This window comes from Strix uralensis, chromosome 4 (assembly GCF_047716275.1).
Source record: "Strix uralensis isolate ZFMK-TIS-50842 chromosome 4, bStrUra1, whole genome shotgun sequence".
In the NCBI taxonomy this organism is placed as follows: domain Eukaryota; kingdom Metazoa; phylum Chordata; class Aves; order Strigiformes; family Strigidae; genus Strix; species Strix uralensis.
Genome location: NC_133975.1, coordinates 125,136,886 through 125,157,749, shown reverse-complemented (window position 1 = coordinate 125,157,749; position 20,864 = coordinate 125,136,886). Strand labels below are relative to the sequence as shown.

General features: G+C 44.1%; 1 protein-coding gene across 1 annotated transcript in view; it reads left to right on the top strand.

The window, feature by feature from the left end:
* Positions 1-18,796: 18,796 nt before the first annotated feature.
* KCNH5 (potassium voltage-gated channel subfamily H member 5) overlaps positions 18,797-20,864 on the top strand; it is a 161,188-nt gene continuing 159,120 nt past the window's right edge. Inside the window, exon 1 of the mRNA XM_074865254.1 lies at positions 18,797-18,912. Within this exon, the coding sequence (XP_074721355.1) occupies positions 18,840-18,912 (73 nt within the window). The 5' untranslated portion in view covers positions 18,797-18,839. The remainder of the gene's footprint in view (positions 18,913-20,864) is intronic.

The following is a 20,864-nucleotide window of genomic DNA, read 5'->3' as shown; positions in this document are numbered from 1 at the left end:
TTAATGAAATAGTTTAGAGTGCTACAGTACTTACATGGGATCATCTGGCTATATGAATCTTGGAAAACTTCATATCAGAAATACTCAGTGGACCCCCAAGAGGTTGTGACCCCCAGCAGAGGAGACATGTCAATGCTTCTCCATCTCCTTGGTACAGTCACTGTCAGGACAAACATCTGCTCCACTGGTAGTGCTTCAGTGTAGGCTCAATTTGGCTAAAGAACTACCCACATGTTTGTTAGAAAAGAAAAGACCTCTCTGCAGATGGCTAAATAATCTGGTTTAACTGTACTGAAAGGCAATTACCCTTACCTGATGCTATTTGGATTAGCTCTGTTCACATTGATGGAAATGGAGTGGTGTATTTGCATGCTGTCTTGTGTTAGCCTGCCTGGAAAATATTCCAGCTGTCTAAATAAACCTGTACACTATTCTGGCTTGTGGTTTTTTTCTAAATTTTATAGTAAAAGTTTCAAGTTTGATAAGTGAAAAATCATTTAATCAAAACATCTTTCAAAAAAGGAAACTACAACTTAAAAAGACATGTCGCCTTAACAAATGTCTTAAGTTAGTTTGAACTGGACAGCTGCTTGAGAAATCCTGGAAGGATGTAAGATAAGACTACGCCTATTTTTCACCAGCACCCTCCAAGTAAGTTTATCAATATTTTTATTATTTATTAAGGTCTTCTGTGTTCTTTCATAGCAATCCACTCAGCAGGAAGCAGTACTCAGCCTCTGCCTCTGATGGCCCAGGCAGAATCGCGTGCCGTCTTTGACACGCTGGTCCCTCAGAGCCTGGGAAAGCAGTCAGAAATATGAGATGTCCTGCAGGAATGTGGAAGACATCATGTGTCTTGGAGCTTGGTGAATTTCCAGCAAAATTTACTTATGCTCCAGATTCATATTAATTCCTCAAAATCTGCCATTTGAGATGCTCTGAGCTAAGAAAACTGGAGGAAATTGAAAATCAGCATAAAACAGTGTCACCTTTGCACACAGGGTCTGAGTTATTTGGGGCCTCAGCTGAAGAGAACAGCTTTAGATATCCCCATGAACCTAGTGAAAATGTCTCCACAATGCAAAGCAGCTGTGAAGAGCTAACATCAGTAAGTAAGCTGTGTTAACAAGGGAATAGGGAGTAATACAGAAAGTCTAGGGGCTTGACAAGTTAATTAAAGCTGGGCAAGAGTTTAAGAAACCTCAGAAGGATATAAACCAGAGCTGCTCAAATGATTTCTACCAAGAGCTGCTGGATAGATGTAAATACTGCAAGCAGTTGGGTCATTTCACCTCCAAAGGGATGGCAGGTTATATGTGAGTGCTGGGGAGAGGGAGTGGAAGTTGATTTGTAGCACCAAGGGGAAACAAGGGGTGATGCTCTGGTCCTGTGTGTGAAGTGGAGCTCCTGTATGCAGGACAGGGAGGGGATGGGGATGGATTAGATCACATGGGGAGATTTATGGGGCTGAAACTGTATTTGGGAAAACGAAGAGGAGGTGTAGGGATGTCTTCTTAGAGAGGAGGGAAAAGAAATCAGATGAAGAGAAGTTTCTGGAGACATGGGGGGAGTAAGCAGAGGCAGATGTGAAGATAGGCTGGTGGAGGAGGAGGCCTACAGTTGAATTTGGAGACTGAGGAAGCAGAGATTCCATTTTGCAGCCAGTCCTTCTTCAACAGCAAATAACATTATTAGATATTGCTCCCATCTTGGCAGCTGCAGAAGGAGAATAAGGGAGCATCATATTCAAAGTCCTAGCACAGTCTGCCAGTTACAAAGAAGCATTTTCAGGACTATGGGAGGGGAGGAGAGGAAGAGTGGCAGGTGAGTATGTAAAATGGGTGGCAGAGAATCAGATTGTGAAGCTGCTCTGACAAATTCCTTAAGAACTGGGAGCCTCCTCAGATATGGGGTGTTGCAGTGTGGTTATTCACTGTTTTCTCCAAGGGATATTATAGAGGGCCTGGGTTTCTGGGGTTATAACCATCATTAGGGCTTCAGAACATAAGGATGACTTGGAGCGGAAGGATTTGAGAAGTAAATTAGTAGGTGGAGTAAAGGAAAACACAGAAGAAGATTTGAACAAAAAGCTGATACTTTCTACACTGAGTCTCTGTTTGGACTGCACAGGTTGGGATTAGTAAATCTTATTCATTAAAAGCAGAGCTGTGTTATTTGATTTCAATTAGTAAGTGGAATTCAGCCTCCTAAGCAAAGGCAATGGAATAACTGGAGACACACCTGCTCATGCTGCAGTTAAAGTTGCTCTAGTCTCTTTTAAGGGTGTTCCTCACTGACACAGCTCCTTGCTGATCTATCTGATTATGCCAGCTCACGATTCATCACAGTGTGTTTACATTTCTAAAACACATAATGCTTTGCCTAAAATCTTTTTATAATTGGTGATGGGTAAAGATCATCTTCAGACCCTGATCACTATTACTCATTATATACAACATGAAAGACGGGAATGTGTTTCTTCCTTTGGGAAAACTTTACACCCTTGGGTAAGTTTGGTGGTTCATTAAGTTGCAGTGTTGTTTTCTAAATCCGTTGTGCTTATCTGTTCTGAATCTGTTCCACCATTGGAAGAGGCAGGTGGAGGACTTAAATCCAAGAAGAGTTTAAGAGCCAAGAGATCAGGAGTTTGTGTCACAAAAAAGAGGAAAGCAGTAGGAGAGTGGGATGAGTAGAAGCGTGAGGTGGAGGGAGAAAAAAAGGCTGCAAAAGAAGGGAAAGGCAAATATACTCTGTGTGAGCTGGGAGGATGCAGGAGCTGTTGGAGCTTGGCAGAGGGATCACCGGTCTCGGGTAAGGGCCAGGACACAGCACTGAGCCTGAAACACAGGTCTCGGGGAAGCAGCAGAGTCCATGATATTAACCATTATGTGCATTCACTGTCTTCTGCTCAATTCATGGGACTGGGCTTGGGCATCAACTGGAAGGCAGCTGAAATCATGGAAACACTTAAGTGTTGGGATTTGATGCAACCAGGACAAAAGAATGGTTTAGAAGAGGCAGGAAGTCTTGCTTTACAGCATAGATCGTTCTGATTATATTATGTTTTCTGGGTTTGCTGGCAAAAATCTGCCAGTAGGAGACAACAAATGGCTTTTAACATTCTTTTCTCTAAGGAAAACATTTTTTTTTAAGATCTCTCCATTAAATCTGCATATACTTGGAGCCTGAAGAAAACAATCTGCCTAGGGGGGGAAAAAATAGAAGAGCTGAAAATCTATTTGCTAAGTCCTGCAATGGATAATATATATTTTAATGTGAAACAGTGATGACAGGGGAAGCTTTAGACAGCTTCAAAGCAAAAGTATGCAGGCAGTCAGTCCTGCAGGACTTCAAAAACTTGCATTGAGACTAAGATTTTTGTACATCAGAGCTTGAAATTCAAATCAAGCGGAGATTGAGCCAAGCCAACTTTGAGCATTCTGCATTTCACTTGATGTCCTTAAAGGCTGCGAGAATTTCTTTATTGTTTGCTTGCATCACATACCATTTGCAGTGCTGCTTTGCAGGTGTTTCTTTGCTCTTTTTTTCCAGTTTTGTTGAGAGGTTACATAGATTTGTAGTGTATCACATGTGTTTTTTAAAGCTTTTGTTCAATTGGATTCTCCTTCCCTCCCTCCAGCTTCAAAGGCAGATCTACAGGAATCTTTTAGATATGACACTGCATTATTTTAAAAGCTTTGCTCTTCTTATCTTCATGGTCTTAGGGGTCACAAAGGACTACATATGAGGATAAACATCAGGTTCCCCAGCATGGAATAAAGTCAGAGTGGATGACACAAAACACTTCAACAGCTAAATCCAGATACTCTTCTCAGTGTCTCCTCTCTCCTATCACTGATGAGACTTCTTGAATTTATTTTGAAATGACAGGAGGGGGGAGTGCCAGGAAGAGCAAAAAGATCTCCAAACCTTTATCACAGAACCTGAAATAACATTCTAATTCTATCTAAATAATGCTAGTTCAAGAGTGGCTCAGTAGAGATGTTTTTATGTCAAAACCAGCAAAGGAATATTGTTGGCTAATTAATGACAGAGTTTATATTTCATTGATGAATGTCCAAAAAAAATCACAAAATGTAGGATGCTTTCAAATTAAGGGCAGAGAGAAAACTACATTTGCTTTTGTTGAAGGAACAACTAGATATTGCAAAATTGTTTCAGTGATGAGGCTTTGCTGGATTTGATTCAAAGAAATGCTGAAAACTTGGTTCTACGTTGCCCATGTTTTTATACCATGATTTCAGTTGTGCCATCTTTCTCCATGCACTGTTGCAATTAAGGAAATTGCATGTTTTATCACTTACAGTTCTGGCACAGATCAGCTATGCCAGAGATGGGGAACCGGGAGACTTTGGGTATGAAACTTGGCTTTGGCCAAACCCAGCAAAGGACTGAGGTGACTGGAGGGTGGGTACGCCAAGGCTTTCCTCACCGGCATTAGCTTCCAGGGTGCAATATCAAAACCTGCACCGGCTGCCCCTCTGATCTAGATAGGATGAGATCCAGGTAACTGAATGAGCACCAACCCACCTTCTGCCTAACCAGTTGTGTAAATAATAAAAATTGGACAAATAGGGCCTGTTTTTGCCAGTGCTGCAGCATGGCGGATGCTGGAGCCTATGGAGCTCCTGAGGGGATTTATGCCCAGGGAGGGGGTCCCCATGTCACTGTGGTGATGGCTGCTGTGGACACAGAGAGAGGCACAGCTCCAGGGACCTTTCACAGTCAGGATGAGTTTTGGTGCCTCTGGTCTCAGGTGACACTTGGTACTCTTCAGGCACCGCGCGGCTGGGTGGCACTTGCGGGGCTCATGGGCTCTCATCCTGGGTGCCCAGGGGTCTCAGCACCACAGGGACCTGCAGTGGATGGGTGCTACTTATAGCCTGGCAGGAGGTGAACCTGATGGGTTGAGAAAAGCTGTACCCAGCGCAAGTGAGGAGTAGCTCTGCCAGCCAGGTACAGAGAGTTAAGGCAAGCGGCAAGAAATAGCTCTGCTGTCCTTTAAGCAGGACAAGCCAAAGGTACTGGTTTTGGCTGTGTGTGGTGTGGCTGAGGGAGATGAGCCTTGTTTGGGAATGTGATTGCTTTCTGTTTTTTTGGAAAGGGTGAAGGGAGTGCCCAAGGCCCTGCAATGTTTGCTCAGTGATAGGCATCTGCTGGGCTACCAGCAGTCACAAAATGCCTTCCTGGTGTTCCCCTCCATTCCAATGTTCTGTCATCTCATAAACAGTTTATTTTGTCCCTCTCGGTCCTGATCCTGATATCACTGGCATGCTTTTAACCTGAAGACAGAGGCTAGGTTATCCCCCAATGAGAGGCAGCTGCTCTAGGAGCTAAGGTAAGGGAATGAAATGGGATTTATGCCGCCTCCTCCTGGCTGTGCTGTGATTTCACAGCATAACTCTGAAAGTCACTTAGGCTCTGGGCAGTTTAGCCATCTATATGGTGGAGACCAGATGTATCTCCAGGAGGAGGATGGCATTTGCTGATAGCCAGCTCTGGGCTTCCTTTCTGATGAACCCAGAGTCTGTAATATCACAGACTCAAAGAACAGGAGACAGCACAGCACTCCTCACAAATGTAACTATTTTAATGACAGCATTTGCAGCAAAATGTGAGAGGATGGTAATTCCTGCTGTGTGTCTCCAGTTCTGATGTTATTTCCAGGTCAAGACAAAGGAATGGTCTCTGTGTTTTGCTCTGCTTGACAGGTCTGAGCTATTTATCACTTCCATACTGAGTGGTGCCTTTCTGAGGGACAGATACTCAGTCAGCTATGAAGGATCAGCCCAGCACCCTCCTCTGGGGCTGTGGCTGCCAGCTAGAAGGGACCTGTGGGCAGCTGGCTGTAATTCCTGCTGAAAGGCAGAGGCACAGAGATGGGTACAAGCAACCTCCTGTTACTTGCAGAAGTGAGTCTCACCTTTGAAATTATTGGCTCTGTTACTGCTCCTGAGATGGCAGGTAGCAGGAGTCTATTAGCATCTTCTGCTGTCCAGAGCTGGGCGGAGCACTTCACTCAGTCTTCCGTCAACAGAAAAAATGCTGTTAGCCAAAGAAATTTTTTGGTGAAAAAACTTCACTTAATTTTGGGTATTTTTGTTTTGGGGCTTTTTTAAATAATGGGCAATTCCAAATGTAGGATAAAATGCATGCAGAAAACTTACCCAGCTGAAGATGCTGTTAGTTTTCAGTTTGGGCATCTCCTTAGGAACTACTAAAATGCGTTATGGAAAACCTGAAAACCCCAAGTAGTTTTTGTTTTAAACACCTGACCCACAAATAGTATTTTGGCTTACTCTAACAGGTAACGCAGAGGCCCTAGGCTGTATGACAGCTGATTGCCATACACAGTGTTTGAACCTGCAGGACATCCCACTCCTGTGACGAGGTCTGGCTTTGTAGGTGCAGAAGCATCATGTGTACCTGGATGTGGCTCCTTGCCTGTAGAGGAGGTGAGAAATGCATCTAGGTGAATCTGGAGCATAATCTCTGTGCCCATGTGAAATCTTAAATGTTCTGTACAATGCTTTTGTTAGCAGTAGGAGATGGAGGAATCCCTATGTGCATAGGCTAGGTTTTTAGCTATATCTAACCAACAGGGGGCATTAGGTTTATGCTTATTAAATGTGTATTTCTACTCCTAGCAGAGAAAAATCTCAAAGTTGTTTGATTGAAAACAGCAGGATGGGAATCCTGTATCCAATAAAAGATACAGGATTCTGTTTTTCCAGAAGATTTAGTAACTGTATAAGTCTGCTCTTTTCTTTAGGTCTAGCTTGTGTCTATTTTGAGATGAAGATAAGTGAGATTGATGTAATTAAGAACCAGATGATTTTTGTATGATCTGTAGCTCAAAAAGCACTTGAAAAATGTGTGTGTTTCTGGTTCAAATTGGTTTGTATTGATGATTTCCAGTTTTCTAACCAGAAATTAAAGTGAGGCTGCAATTATATCTTTCTGATGGAAATTAGATTCAGCAGTACACAGTCAACTGCTGCTCTTCATTATGGAGGAAACCTTGCCCTGAGTTATTTGATTACTGAACGCAAAGGAGCTACAGTACAAGCACAAATTGTGATCTTCAGAAATGAAAGTAGTATTTATTACAGAGATAATTATTATGGCTACAACCACTCATACTCCTATTTGTGGGACTATTCATATATGCATTCTGAGGGAGATGTTTTTTTTATATTTACAGCCCTGACTGTAGAGGCAACTTTTTTCTCTTCACACATGAAGTTGGAAAACTATAGCCTGCTCTGTGCTCCTGTCACACACAAGCAGCTGGGTAACTGTTTTAGGTGAAGTGATTTCTACAATCTATAGTTAACTTGAGCTGCATTTGCAAATATGGAAATAAGTTAGGGAAGTAGATGTTAAATAATTAGGTGATACAGCTGAGGAGAGCTGCTGTCATAAAGCAATGTCAAAACAAATTGTTGGCTAAAATGCACAGACGCTCTGAGTTTCAAGAAGTTGATTTAATTACCTGCCTTATGTTAAGATGCGTTTTACATAACCTAATAACTTTAACTTCTTCTGAAGTAAAGTAACAGTTATGATTTTGAAATAAATTAAACAAATGAGCATCCTCAAGCAGTTGCAGAGCTTTTGCCTGCCAGTGCATCTAGGATGCTGTGAGCAATTCTTGGTCCCCCACCGTTAGAGAAGAGCAATTCTAATTGCATCAGTGGCACACAGTATCTGCCTTCCCCTGAGCCCTCTTCATACCCCTGTCATAAAAAAATTCAAGAGGAGTCTGGTTCATTTTTATCTAGCAAGAACAAAGGTGAAGGGGATACAATGGCAAACTGCCAGTCCTGTAGTGGGGTGCTGCAGACGTAACGAGTTTATAAAGTAAAGCACAACGTTTGCCTGAGAAAAATGGATATAACTTAGCAAATCTGCAGATTATAAGGGAAGGTATAGTTTTCAGGAGGTCTCTTCAGGTGATGCCTGAAGCAAAGAGGGTTGGACACTTCCCAAGCAGTTGTCCCAATGGTAAGTGCATTCAATCAGTGTCTTCCCCAGGGTGCCTAACCCCAAACTGCTCTGTTAGAAGGGGGAAGTGGTGGCCTTTCTCAAATGCCTGGGTTGCTCTGATGTACTGGCTCCACTGATCTGCGGAGCAGGGGCTGTACTGCTCTATCACTCTCTGCTGCGGCAGGACTTGACTCCATTTGGATTCCCTGCATGTGAGTATGGGGCAGAGGTTGTTATGGAGCATTTCTCAGCCTTGCTGGCTGGAGGAAATCACAAGGAGGGTATAAATGCTTGTATGTCCAATTCGCTGGTGCCCGGTGTTTCTGACCTCCGCCTGTTGCCCAGTTTGTGTGTTGGACCTTAACGGACAGCTCTGCATTATTAAACAGGTTGTGGGAGACATCCCAGAGCAGGGGATCACAGTCAGTTCCTTTAAGTGCCATATCTGCATGAGAAGGACAGCCCAGACTGCATTCAATGCACTCTAAGAAGCGGATTAGTTTTAATTGTTTCTATCAGATTGTAGGTCTGCCTGCATGAGTAAATGAAACTCTTACAGATGTCAAAGTTTAAGTTACTAAAAGGTAATTGTTACAATAGCTTCCTCTCCAAATCTGCTCCTATTTCTGGATATATCTATCTTCTTAATGATAACAGTGAATTTTTCCAGCTAACATCCAAATGCTCAGAGGTGAATTCCCATTCAAGTCTTCAACACAGGAACCGCTTGTAATTTGAAAAAGCAGAGTCATTAGTTGTGGAGAGGATTGGATCAGATTCTTCAATAGAAGGAACACGTACATATTTATCTCTTTCCTCATCTCTCTTCTCCCTCCCTGTTGTCATTTTTTTGGATCTATGTACTGAACAAATTACCAGACATGGAATAAGTGTGGGGTTTTTTTCCTCTTCCGGGATACCTTTCCTGTAGCTTGCATTGCTCATCTCCTGCAACATGGTACTTGCATCAGTGTGTGGATGGTACTAGAGTGCAACTTGTCTGTAAAACTTCAAAGACTGAAAGCTCACTGTGGATGTACACTAATGCACTTGAAAGTTCTTGATCAGGATATCCAAAGCATGGGTCACAGAGAGCTAATATATGGGTCTGGCTTGAGCCCAGGGGCCACGCAACAAAATTAAATCCCGCTTTGATGCTTGTAGATCTCTTCCAAAGATGGCCTTGGGTTATTCTGTGTGGTTTCAGCTGGGATAGAGTTAATTTTCTTTCTAGTAGCTGATATACTGCTGTGTTTTGGATTCACTGTGATAATAATGTTGATAACACACTGATGTTTTAGTTGTTGCTAAGTAGTGTTTATCCTAAGCTGAGGATTTCTCAGTTTCCCATGCTCTGCCAGTGAGCAGGTGTACAGTAACTGAGAGGGAGCATGGCCAGGACAGCTAGCCAAAGGGAAAAATCCCACAGGGCCGGTTCTGCTTACCAGAAATGGCCCACTGAGCACTTGCATTCCATGGCACAGCTCCATGCCAGCGAGCCAGCCCCCTTATCCATTGAGTCAAACCATAACACTCCGGCAGTTCCCTGTGCTTATATGTATGTGTTGGTCTTGATGTCTCATTTTGTGCCAGACTCAGAAGCAGTTGTCATATCTGTGGTGCAGGTCTTTTGTCACTCTTGTGCACTTTTCTGGAGCAGTAAGAAGATCTTGAGAAATGACGAGAGCATGATAGCATCTGCAGCTGCAGTTTCAGCCCCTGAGTGGTGACAGCTCTGGTCTCCTGAGTGCTGGGATGTGTGTCCTGCTCCAGGAGAGACCCTGTAGTTGCTCCAGCTGCAGTGACTTGACTCTGAGGAACGCCACATCTTAAGACTTTTTCCATAGTCCAAAGGTGATGCAGGCAACACAAGGTCTGTAGGCTTCAGACCGGTCACCCACTATAAAAGCAAAAGTGTGTTTTATCTTACATTGCTTGCCTGGCATGTTTGTAGTCTTAAGGGAAGCAACCAGATCATCTTGAAAGATTTTTTTTTTTTTTTGAAAGTTGCTTGGTCAATGCCCTGACTCATCCATCCTTCTCATAAAGCAGAGTTTAGTGCCCTTCAATATTGATTCAGTCTGAACTGCATTTTAAACAGCGTCTCATCTGTTGGACCTGCTTGTGTTAGTGAAGAGTTGTGTTACTCTCTGTATCCAATACAACAGCAAATTAGGGACACCTTTTCTATGCTAATCAATTAGTCATGCAAGATGTTACCGCTTCCCAAAGAAGTGCTGGAGTAGCAGCCGTGTTACTTGTTATGAAAGATTTGTGTGTCAGCAGATTCTGCATCTATGTTACGTTTTCTGCAGAGCCAGCAGCAAATCCTAATAAAGCCTAATGTGAGAAAACATTGCCAGTGAGGTGATAGGGTGAGATTAACTGCTCTAAAAAGAGGCAATTCCATGCCAAGTTTTTTAACTTCTTTGAAGAATCACTGTTATAAACATACCAATTTAAGGACTTCTTTCTGCTTTTGTGAAAATCTATATGAAAACTTGCACAGAATTAGTCTAAAGAAGAAAAAGCAGCCAGCCAGCTACCACTCATCCTAAGCCTGGACAGCTAAACTGTGCTTAGGTCACGTTAGCACTGGACTCAGTGGAAAACTTCAGTGGTGCAAAAATATTTAGCTGAATTAGATGTTTACTGGGGAATCTATGTTGTTATCCTGCATATCTTCTGCTTTAGTAGTTAGGAAAAGGAACTCATGACAACTAATTTGTTTTCCTATTGCAGTTAGACATAACTCGATGGATAACATGTATGGAAGGGGCGATGTACAGAATGGCATGAATGATCAGTTCATCTGTTGTGTGATGCATCCATAGGTAATTGATTTTGCTGTACCATACATTGAAATTAAGCTTTCCCTGACAAACTGACCTCTGTGAAGAGAAAGAGTATGTGAGCAAAGGCTGGTGCAGACATGCATCTGGTGCCACCCTTCTCTCTGTCTGAAAAGGAGTTTGGGGTAGGGGCATGAAGCATCAGGCTGGTAATAAGAGGATCTAAGTCCTAGGTTCTACCCTGATTACCCTGATTTTTTTTTCTAGCCCAAATGTTCTGTCTTAGTTTGCTGTCTGTAGAACAATATCTTTTTTTCCTGTCTTCAGCTCAAACTGAATCGTGTAGGTACATGTATATATATGTATGGTGTCTTTGTTGCTGAAACTTTTTAGCTTTCCAATAACACAAGTTTTAGTAAGTATGTTTAAACTCAAAATTTAGCCCCCTGCTGAGTTATAGTGACAATTTCTAAAAAAAAAAAAAAAATCACAGTTGAGCTAAGCCCTGGTGTAAGTAATTTTCTTCTCAAAGACATTTTTTATAAACAAGTGTGTATAAATAGGTTTAAAATTGAAAAAATACTTGTTCTTAACTGCATCACCGTTATTATAACATTTTACCCAAAACACATAAAATGCTTAAGTTAGACTGCCTACATTAGAAGCAAACACTGTGTTTAAAACTTTAAGTGCATAATTTTCAGGACAATTTAATGTCATCCACTTATGTCGATGCTTCAGCTGACAAAAGGCTTGAGATTCTTCTAGTATACTTGATGCACAATCCTCAGGCTCTCAGAGGTATTCCTATAATAGCAAAATGTGGTGAACACAGTGAACCTCTAGTTCTGGAGGAGGTTTTTTTCTATAGCTCTTGCTCATTTCAGAAGAGGCTCCAGAACCTGATATGGTTCTCACATAGAGAAGGGTGCAGAAGAGTTGTCAGACATGGAAATAACTTCTAACACCTCTGGGAAGGAAAATGAAGCGATGGTCTGTCACAGGCTGTCCTGCCTGCTACAGCCTTTGCCATGAGCACCACTGATGGCTGGTTGGTCTGATCTCCCTCCTGCCAGTGCAGCTTTCCTGGCAGCTTTCCACAGGTGATGGTACCAAGTGTGGAAGGAAAAAAGATTCAACCAAAAAAAAAAAAAGAGCCAAGATCAGACCTAGAGCCCCAGCTCCTGGGGGTCATAAGATTAGAGACTCTCTAGCTTTCACTTCTTTGACAAAGAAAGAAAAGTTTCTTCCCTTGAGAGTCCCCCAAAAAGAGCCTGGAAACATGGTCAGATCATAGTCCATGAAGCAATCCATGTCTTTGTGTGTGCAGAAAGCCTGAAAAACAGCTTTGATGAAGAAAATGGCTCCATCCTCCAGTGGCATGCTTGCTTCCTCCTGTCCCACACATGTGATCATGGCTGGAGAAGAAGAGTGGGGATATTTGCAGCTCGTCTTTTCATACTACCCCAGCTCCCTGTTGGTGGGATTGGGACCTGTGGGGGTGTGAGGAGGGATATCATGTTGTCTGAGGAGTCTGTTAAACTTAATCCAGAGTATTATCCACTGCTGCCTAAAAAAAATACCCTTTTCTGCTGTTCAGATACCATTTATCTCTGAGTTACCTGCTCCTACAGTGTCAAGGATTTATTGCTGGTTCAAGTAGTCCAAAGACCCTCACAAGTACTGCACCGTGGAGTCAAACTGGGCTCAGGAAGGACTTGTGAGCTGGTGCAGTTGTTGCCTCTGTTATGGACTTCCTCAGAGCATGCCTGCAAGGACTTTTTTGGGCTATAAAGAATTTAGGATTAGTCAAAAAGGCCAAGAGAAACAGAAGATGCTTCTGTGAGGTGTTTTTAGCTGGACAGTACTTTAAATGCAAAACACTTCTAAGATATAACCGTGGATTGTTTCCTGTTCTGAATCTTTTCTGTGATGATTCAGCTATTGGCAAAAATAACTCAGAGTATGATTTTGAAGCACGGGAATGCTCTGTAATCCCATCTTCACATGATTGTTATTTCAGGCATTACCTTTTTGTGCGTAGAAATATTTTCATCTTAAAAAAAAAAAGGCAAGAGAAGGACATCAGTCTGTTTTTCTTGGCTTTCTGTAATTAATCTGGTGATTTATCTTTGTAAAGTCTGACAATAAATTATTGCTTCCTATCACCTTATTTCTCAGGAAGAAACTCTGAAAGGGGAAGTTGCCACAGGCTCATTAGAGCCCCAAGTGATTAACCTCAGTGCTGACATTTGCTGTCCTTATACTGGCATAACGCTTCCTCCTCTTATCCCACATATCCTTTTGACCTATTGAACACCAACCATTTACACCAGTGACGGCTGTGACTGTGCCCCATCTACCCTTGTCTGAAAACTTGCTTCTCAGGCTTCTGTAAGCTGCTCTCCTGTGGTACTGGTCTTACTGGGTTCATAGGTTAACCCAGAGGATCTTTCCTCCTCTCCTTTCCAAGTAGGAGTTTGAGGCTCCCACCTCTTCTCTCCTGAAAATCTCAAAGACATGAAAACTTTCACTCGTATCATTGCATGTTTCTCTATCCATAAATGTGCTGCAGCATCTGTAATGTTTCCTTGCAGGGTTAGAAATATGAACTCTGTACTCTTGAAAAGAAAGAATTTCCCTTCTTTCCAGGGAGAAAGTCCACAGGAGTCTTAGTTTGGACCTTGCAGCACCTGCCTGGCGCTGTGATAATGGACTTTGAAAGTTTTGATGCTGTTAAATTCAAGGTGTTATTTTAGGTCATTTCAGCAGCTTTAATGGCTCACTGTGACTGCACAGCTGGATGGATGATAACTGAAGCACAGACTTTGCAGGTGAAGGAATATGAAAAACATCATTAATAAAATGATAATATTTTAAAGGCTTTTTTCCCAAGTGTCAGATTCTGGCTTAAGAAAAGCCTGTGGAAAAGTTGGGCTTTCTAAGCACTCCAAAGTGAGGCAATGCTTATATGATGGTTGGGTTGCCCTTATGTCTATTCATTCCAACACAGTATTTAGTTACATTCCCCACAGTATTTCATATATGTGTGTGTATATACATCTCCCCCACTGGTTTCCAACTTCTGTGCAACTTTGGCCTGTAATACCTTTGGTGTGCTCACTAGAGAAAATGAAAGGTATGAAGCAATAAAGCAAGGTTTATAAAAAGTCTCATGTTAAAACTAAACAAGACCTGAAATTGTTAAATCTGTCACAGGGCTCTTCCATGAAGCTGTGCAAGTCACTTGAACCTAGTGTATCTCAGTACCCATTCTTCTTATTTTTTTCATGAGCTCATGGGAAATGTTTAGGTTGTGATCTGGAGAAATGCTTTGCCTCACAACTATAACTGAAGTCACCAGACACTGAACTTGTAATCTCCTACTAAAGTGGGACTCCTCTGCTAAAGGATCCTGGATGTCTCAAATTGGACACTATGAATTACCAGATGATTTTGACCTTAATCTCATGGTGCCCCAGTTTCCTGTCTGATCTCTGTATGACAAGGTAAAATGCAGAAGACATTCACCGATGCCTACAAAGCACCAGTAGATTAGTGATAAGCATCACAAAGGAATTAATCGTGCCATACTTGAGCAGAGGTTGACTGGTGTCCCAGAAATATGGCACCAGGAATATGGCACAGGACCATGCTGAATCAGAAGTATAAAGTGGAAAGACTTAGCCATTACCCATTCACTGAGCAACATCCTAAGTGCCTCCTAGGCACACAATACACAGGAAAGCCTTAATTCTTCCCAATTCCTGTGTGCTTGACTCACCTATCCAACCCTCTCTGAATGCTGTTGCCTCATATAAATTCTGCACCCCTTTGCTCTGGACTGCTAAAGGGACAGGAGATCCATAACCTCCAGGTCTAGTTGTCCAGACTTGCTCAACACAACAGAGAATGAAGAATTCTCATTGGTGCCAAATCAGATACCAGCAAGTACTTTGGCTCTGAGGTTTCATTGATATTTACCATCAATTTTTATACCAAAAGCAACAATTTTTGTCAAGTTTTTACTGATTTTCCGTTTGTCAAACCACTTCTTCAAATTTGTAATGGGAGAGGAAGCAAAAGACAAAAAAATAGGAAAGAAACTAATTTATTCCCTCCCTCACCTATTTTTTTTCCTCCTAAGTATTTTTTCTTGGTATTACCAGATGTTTCTATGATCAGAGGTATTTTGTCCTTTCTGAAGGCTACTGTCTGAACATAATGAAGAAATGCTGTCACATGTATAAGCAGATCTGATGTCATCCCCTCAGTAACTTTGGAACTCAGATTTCACTTGCTGGTGAAAGGGACATTGGTCTCAGATATGCCCACTTCCTGCAGATTTCTGACGAGTCCCATGCACGCTTCTTGGGTGGTGCTTTGGAGCCACTAAAAGAGAATTGACCTGATAGCCCTCCCTGCTGGGAAGAAAGTTGCAGTACGAGCTCACCTGTTGTCCCACTCCAGCTTCTGATAACAGGTGTACTTTAACCATGGAGAAAGATTTATTAAGGACCTCATGCCTCATAGATACCAGTCTCTTTTGTCACATTCTTCTGTGCAGATTCTCTGGGCTTTAAGGAGAAAACTCTACCTGCTTTTTCTGCAGTTAGCATGCTTCAAACATCTCCTTCTGGCATCTGTTTCCCACTTTACCCCTTGTTTCATATACCTGTAAGTCATGAGACACAAATCCATTGAAAACAAACATTGTTAATTTTGGAGCTCATAGACTGATTTGTACAAATCATGTTGTTTATAACCAAAGCTTGTGGTCATCTTGGTTATGATTTTTAGAATGGGAAGTCTTCTGTGGGCATCTGTGTTAGAAAACAGCTCTGAGCCTTGTCCAAGGGTATCCTATCACTCAGTTCTGTTCACATACTTTTAGCCCTATGTGGGTGGGTCTCATTGGGTGCCCAAAGTGGTCCTGGGGTCCCTGACTCACCTTATTACATATAAACATTGAAAGCAAAGGCAATGTTGTGAATCAGTTCAACAGTTTGTATGTTTTAATGACTCAGGCCATTGGGGTGGATCAGTGCCTGAACTGTTTATGCTGCCCTACACCTCCCTCCTCTTCTAGGAGCCCCATGAGTCCCAGGTGATGATTCTTCATAAATTGATGGACGATACATTTAAAACTCTGTGCTGTGGATAAGAACCAGTTCTGAAATGTTTAATAGTCCCTGAAGTAAAATAACCCTCTCCTGTAGGTTTAGATTCAAAGGGTCAGCTCTTCACCAGATGCAGCTGAACTTTATAGCGTGCACTGTCTCCACTTGCTGTGGAAGTTGATGTTTGCCCGCTGCTCGGTAGATATGGGGTATTGTACCTTTTGTGGAAATGCCAGTAAAGAGGTAAATCACCCTGAGCAGGGGTTTAAAATTTCAGAAGAAAAGAAATGGTGAAGCAGAAGAGTAAGGAATTCTACCCTGAGTACAGCGATGTGCTCATTCCCATTTAGCCTTTTTCCTTTTAGGAAATTAAAGCTAGTTTCTTTGCTTAAAGAAATAAAGTTTGAAAGCTGCGAAGAAAGAAGGACTAGGAATCCTCTGATCTTCCATCAGGAATATAATTACCTTTAGCTTAAGACTTCTTTTAATGTTTTAACAACTAAATAATTCCCTAAAATTCAAACTGTGTTGACTTACCTATTCTGGGATAAAAAAATAGATGCATTTTGAACCACGGTTGATTTTCTGCCACATTTAAGAGCAGTTGGTTGAGGCTGGGGTATTTTTGATTTGGAATGAAACTGCTTAGCTACCGTTTTCCTACTTACACTGACCTCAAACCTTTCTGACAGCTTCCTGCGAGGTGGCTTGATGCTGTTTCCAAGCACAGTTTGAAGATCCCCAGAAGAAGACAGGAGTCTTTTTGCAGTTCCCAGTTTGCTTTCTTTATCAGACTCTTCTTTTCAAGGTTATCTTTAGCCTCATCCAGCATTTCAGGAAAAAAAAAAAAAAAGAGGTGTCCTCTGGAGTTTTTTGCTACCTTGATGTAGAGGCAAGCATCCCACCACATGTCCTGCCCTTTCTATCCTATCAGTTGTCTGTGACATTTAAAGATATATTTTTGGACCTTGTCCCTCTCCATAACCTATTGTTGAATTGGTGCCACTGGAAATATAGCAGCAAAACTTAATAGTGGGATCTGAAATTAAGGAGATGAAGCAGGGAGGATGGAGTGACTCTCGGGCATGACTGCCACACCACAATGAAGTTCGGTAGAAAGAGTAAACAAGAAGGGGTTTAATGTGTTTATCAAAAGAATGGAGGGAATTGGGGAACAGAGCTCATGGCAACGCTGTCCAGACAGATCAGTCACACGGTATTTGCCTGTGCACAGATGTTTTTATATGGCTACTGCTCACTTGAAAGAAACAAAGGTGTTGTCGGCCACCCGCCAATAACCAGGAGCCAAATTTCCCTGTATCTGGGACAGAGCTCAGCAGGAGCATCTTTTAAACCACACCACTCTAAGGAAAGCCCTGAAGATTTCAGAGCTGGGGCGGGGACACACACGCCCATAAGTGTTTGACAAATAGGGTCTGGTTCACCTCTCAAGCTGGTTTTATATCAGCACTCACAAGCTGATTGTAATGGAGCTAGTCCTGATTTGCATTTGTTGAACTGAAAGCAGAACCAGACCTTTTCCTTTCGGCGGCTGCCTGCGGGCTGGCTGGCAGTGACAGCAATCCTGATACCCAGGTTGGAAGAGCTGCTCCTGCAACAGCTCCTAGGGTGGCAGAGATTTTTAACATGTGCTTAGCTCTAAGCAGAGGAGTTCAGGTGACCTCAGTGTGACTTGTTGGATCAAGACCCGAGCACGGGAAGGAGCAGAAAAACAATAATAAAAAAAATTTATTCTTCCACAGTGGAATAGTGTCATCTGGGAGAAGCACTGCTTCTTGTGCCAGCTATAGCTGGAGTGTGCAGCACACCGGGACGTGCTCTGCAGGGCATGCTCCTGCCCTAGACAAACAGCGATTTTCCATCTCTTGTCTCCTACGATCCTCTCCAGTCTGTAGCAGCACGCAAAATCAGCAGAGGCAGAAGCAGTAGGTGGAGAAGCTCCTTCCAGGATTTTACCGTCCATACCTTCCAAAGACACTGTCCGAGCAGTGAAAAGGCTGGAGGGAGGCAGGCGGAGGGGGCAAGAGTAGGGAAGAGCTTGCACAGAAATTGGCGTGTGGTGCCTCATCTGCTCCTTTGGGGCCCCAGCACAGAAGCAACACGGTAGAGCCGGGTCCCTGAATAAAAATGATAGAAAAGAGGGCTCTAGCCCCAAATCAGCCTCCTGTTGCCACCCCCTTAGAGTTGCTCTCACAGGGAGAGGGAGGAATCCTCCAAAAAAATGGTTGATGGCTTCATGCAAGGCTGGCGTTTTACATGTTACCTGGCACGTTACGGTTGGCATTTGCGGGCAAAACGCGGCCCCCTTCCCCCCGGCACACAGCGCTCCGTGGTCCGGTTTCCCCGAAACCCAGCCGCTGAGAACGCGGGAGCGCTGTCTTAAAAAAGCACTGTACCGATCAAAATGCGGGGGTTTAGGGGCTTTGGGGGTTTGTTTCGCTCCGGGGGACAGGGCAAAACTTCGAAGCCGCTCCCCGGCGAGCCCGGCCGGGGGACACCCAGGGGACGATGCTCGGCGGCGCACGGCAGCGGGCGCGACCCGGGGGGCAGCCTCCGCGCCCCTCCGCGGTGCTCCGCTCCCTTCCGCGCCGCTCCGCCCCCCCCTCCCCGCGCCCCCCGCTCCCCTCCCCGTCCCGGGGCGGCCCGGCTCCGCGGCGGGGCGGGCGCGCAGGCGCAGGGGGGGGCGGGCGGCGGCGCTCGGCGGAGCCCTGCGCGGCGCGGCCCCAGTCCGCGCTGCAGCCGCCGCGGGGGCGCCACTACCATGAGCGGCCGCGGCCGCCCCTGCGCGACTCACGGGCACCGGGCGCACCAGCCGCCGCCGGCCCCCCCCCCCCCGCAGCCGCCGCCGCCGCCGCTGCCGCCGCGCACCCCCGGCCCCCGAGCCCGGCGCTGCAGGATGCCGGGGGGCAAGAGAGGGCTGGTGGCACCGCAGAACACCTTCCTGGAGAACATTGTCCGGCGCTCAAGCGGTGAGACATCCCCTCCGTCCGTCCCGCCGTCCGTCCCTCCGTCCCCCCGTCCCCGCGGCGGCTCCCCGGGGCGCGGAGCCACGCTGATGGGTCGCTGCCAAAGCGGCGCCTTCAAGGAACGGGCTCCGCCGTGCCCCGCCGGAGCCTGCGCTCCGTCCTTTCCCTCTCCCCCCCTCACTTCTTTCAGCGTTATCGGTACTAGGTACTATGAATTTGTCGCCTTTTTTTTTTTTTTTTTTGGGGGGGTGTGTGTATGTGTGTGAGCCTTTTCTGAAAATAAGTAGTCATCATTTACATTTCCGATATCCTCTCCGCTCCTCCGGTCATTTTTTTTTTTTTTTTTTTTTTTCCTTCTTCTCGTTCCTTAGTTCTCTGATAATCGGGCTCGCAACCGTTTTCATTCAGGGTTTCAAAGTCTTTACAATTCACTTTCAAGTCTGTGGCAAAGGTACCGGGAAAGAGGAAGAGGGAGTGACTGCGATTTGGAGTGTGGCTGAGCTAATATGTAAAGAACTATCTGCAGTTGCTTGTCTACAGCTGCTCTGTTAGGTGAATATTTACAGGACTGGTTCAGGACTTCATGGTCATCAAATTATTCCCTGCTGCTGGGGTTAATTTTACCCTTTCATCCAGTGCAAAGCGCTGGTCGGTACATATACAGCTCCATCAAAGTTACGTGGTTGCAGACCACCATCTCTCTAGGCATATTAGTGTAGATGCTGCTGTAGGTCAGTCTTGTGCTAGTTATATTCATTTTTGACGTAGCCTTTGTGCTGGCACGTAACTACTGAAACGTATGAGTGTTTGCACCAATGAAGCCCAGTAAGAGACCTTGACTTTGGACCTGCTGAAAGATATTTCCCTGGACAGCCCGAGTTTAGGGTGATGGCAAAGCACTGCTGTGCCAGAGTGTGTCTGGGGATGTGAATGGGAAAGCTGGGCAGAGGAGAGCATTGAGAAAAGCTGCCACACGTGTTATTAATCCATACACTAACATGATGTAAATGATGCTGAAAAGTGTTCCCTTCCACCTTTCTATTGCATGGTTCTGGATTTACCTCATGTTCATACGTGGTCTGGTGTGCTGGCTTGAAGTTGATTTTGATGGCAGGTAGTGAATTAGTGATTCATTGACTTCCGCAGGAGCAGGAGTGGGATGAGGACTTAGAAGTTGTTTTAAAGTTTAAATGCCAGCCTTGTATTAAGCCATCAACTGTTTTTTGGGGGGCTTCCTCCCTCTCGATGTTGCCTGTGTCAGTTCTGTGGTTGGCAGCAGACTCCCTGTCAAGCTCTGTAGCTACGCAATCACTAAGAGCTAGTTTCTTGTAATAGTGTATTTATTTTCCAGAATATTAAATGCAAGCTTAATTAATAGGGGTCTATATAGCACTTTCCCTCTGACAATTTCAAAGTACTAGGTGGAATTTAATTACACTTCACAGCTCCTTGTGGAAGAGGACACGCACAGTCATTCCCACCCTGTTCCTCGAATTGTGGCATAAAGGGGGGCTCGGGCATCACAATTGTTTTCCCAAGGTGATGCGGCAAGTTGGTGACAGAGCTGGGAACACAGTTTGGGATTGCCATGCTTTTGTATCATGCTCTAATTAAATCACATGTCCTCCCTGGTGAAAGCTCAGTAAAGCTTTGAGATCTCAAAAACTGGAAAAGCTCAGAAGGCTTTCAAACATTATACTTTAAAAGCACATATCCCTTTTCAGTTTTTAACCTGATCTAATTTGGCAGCATAAATCATGCTGATCTGGTGTTTATTCTGCTTTTTCTCTGTCACTGGTGATGCCTAAGCATGATGTTACAGAGGCAAATCTGCCCCATTGGACAACAAAGCGAAAAGTGGATTTGGAATTTGGTTTTAGCTCGTGTACGTGGTCAGTGTTGCGCCCTGAAACATGATTTAGGTCTTATTTTTGTCATCCAGGACATAACCTTAT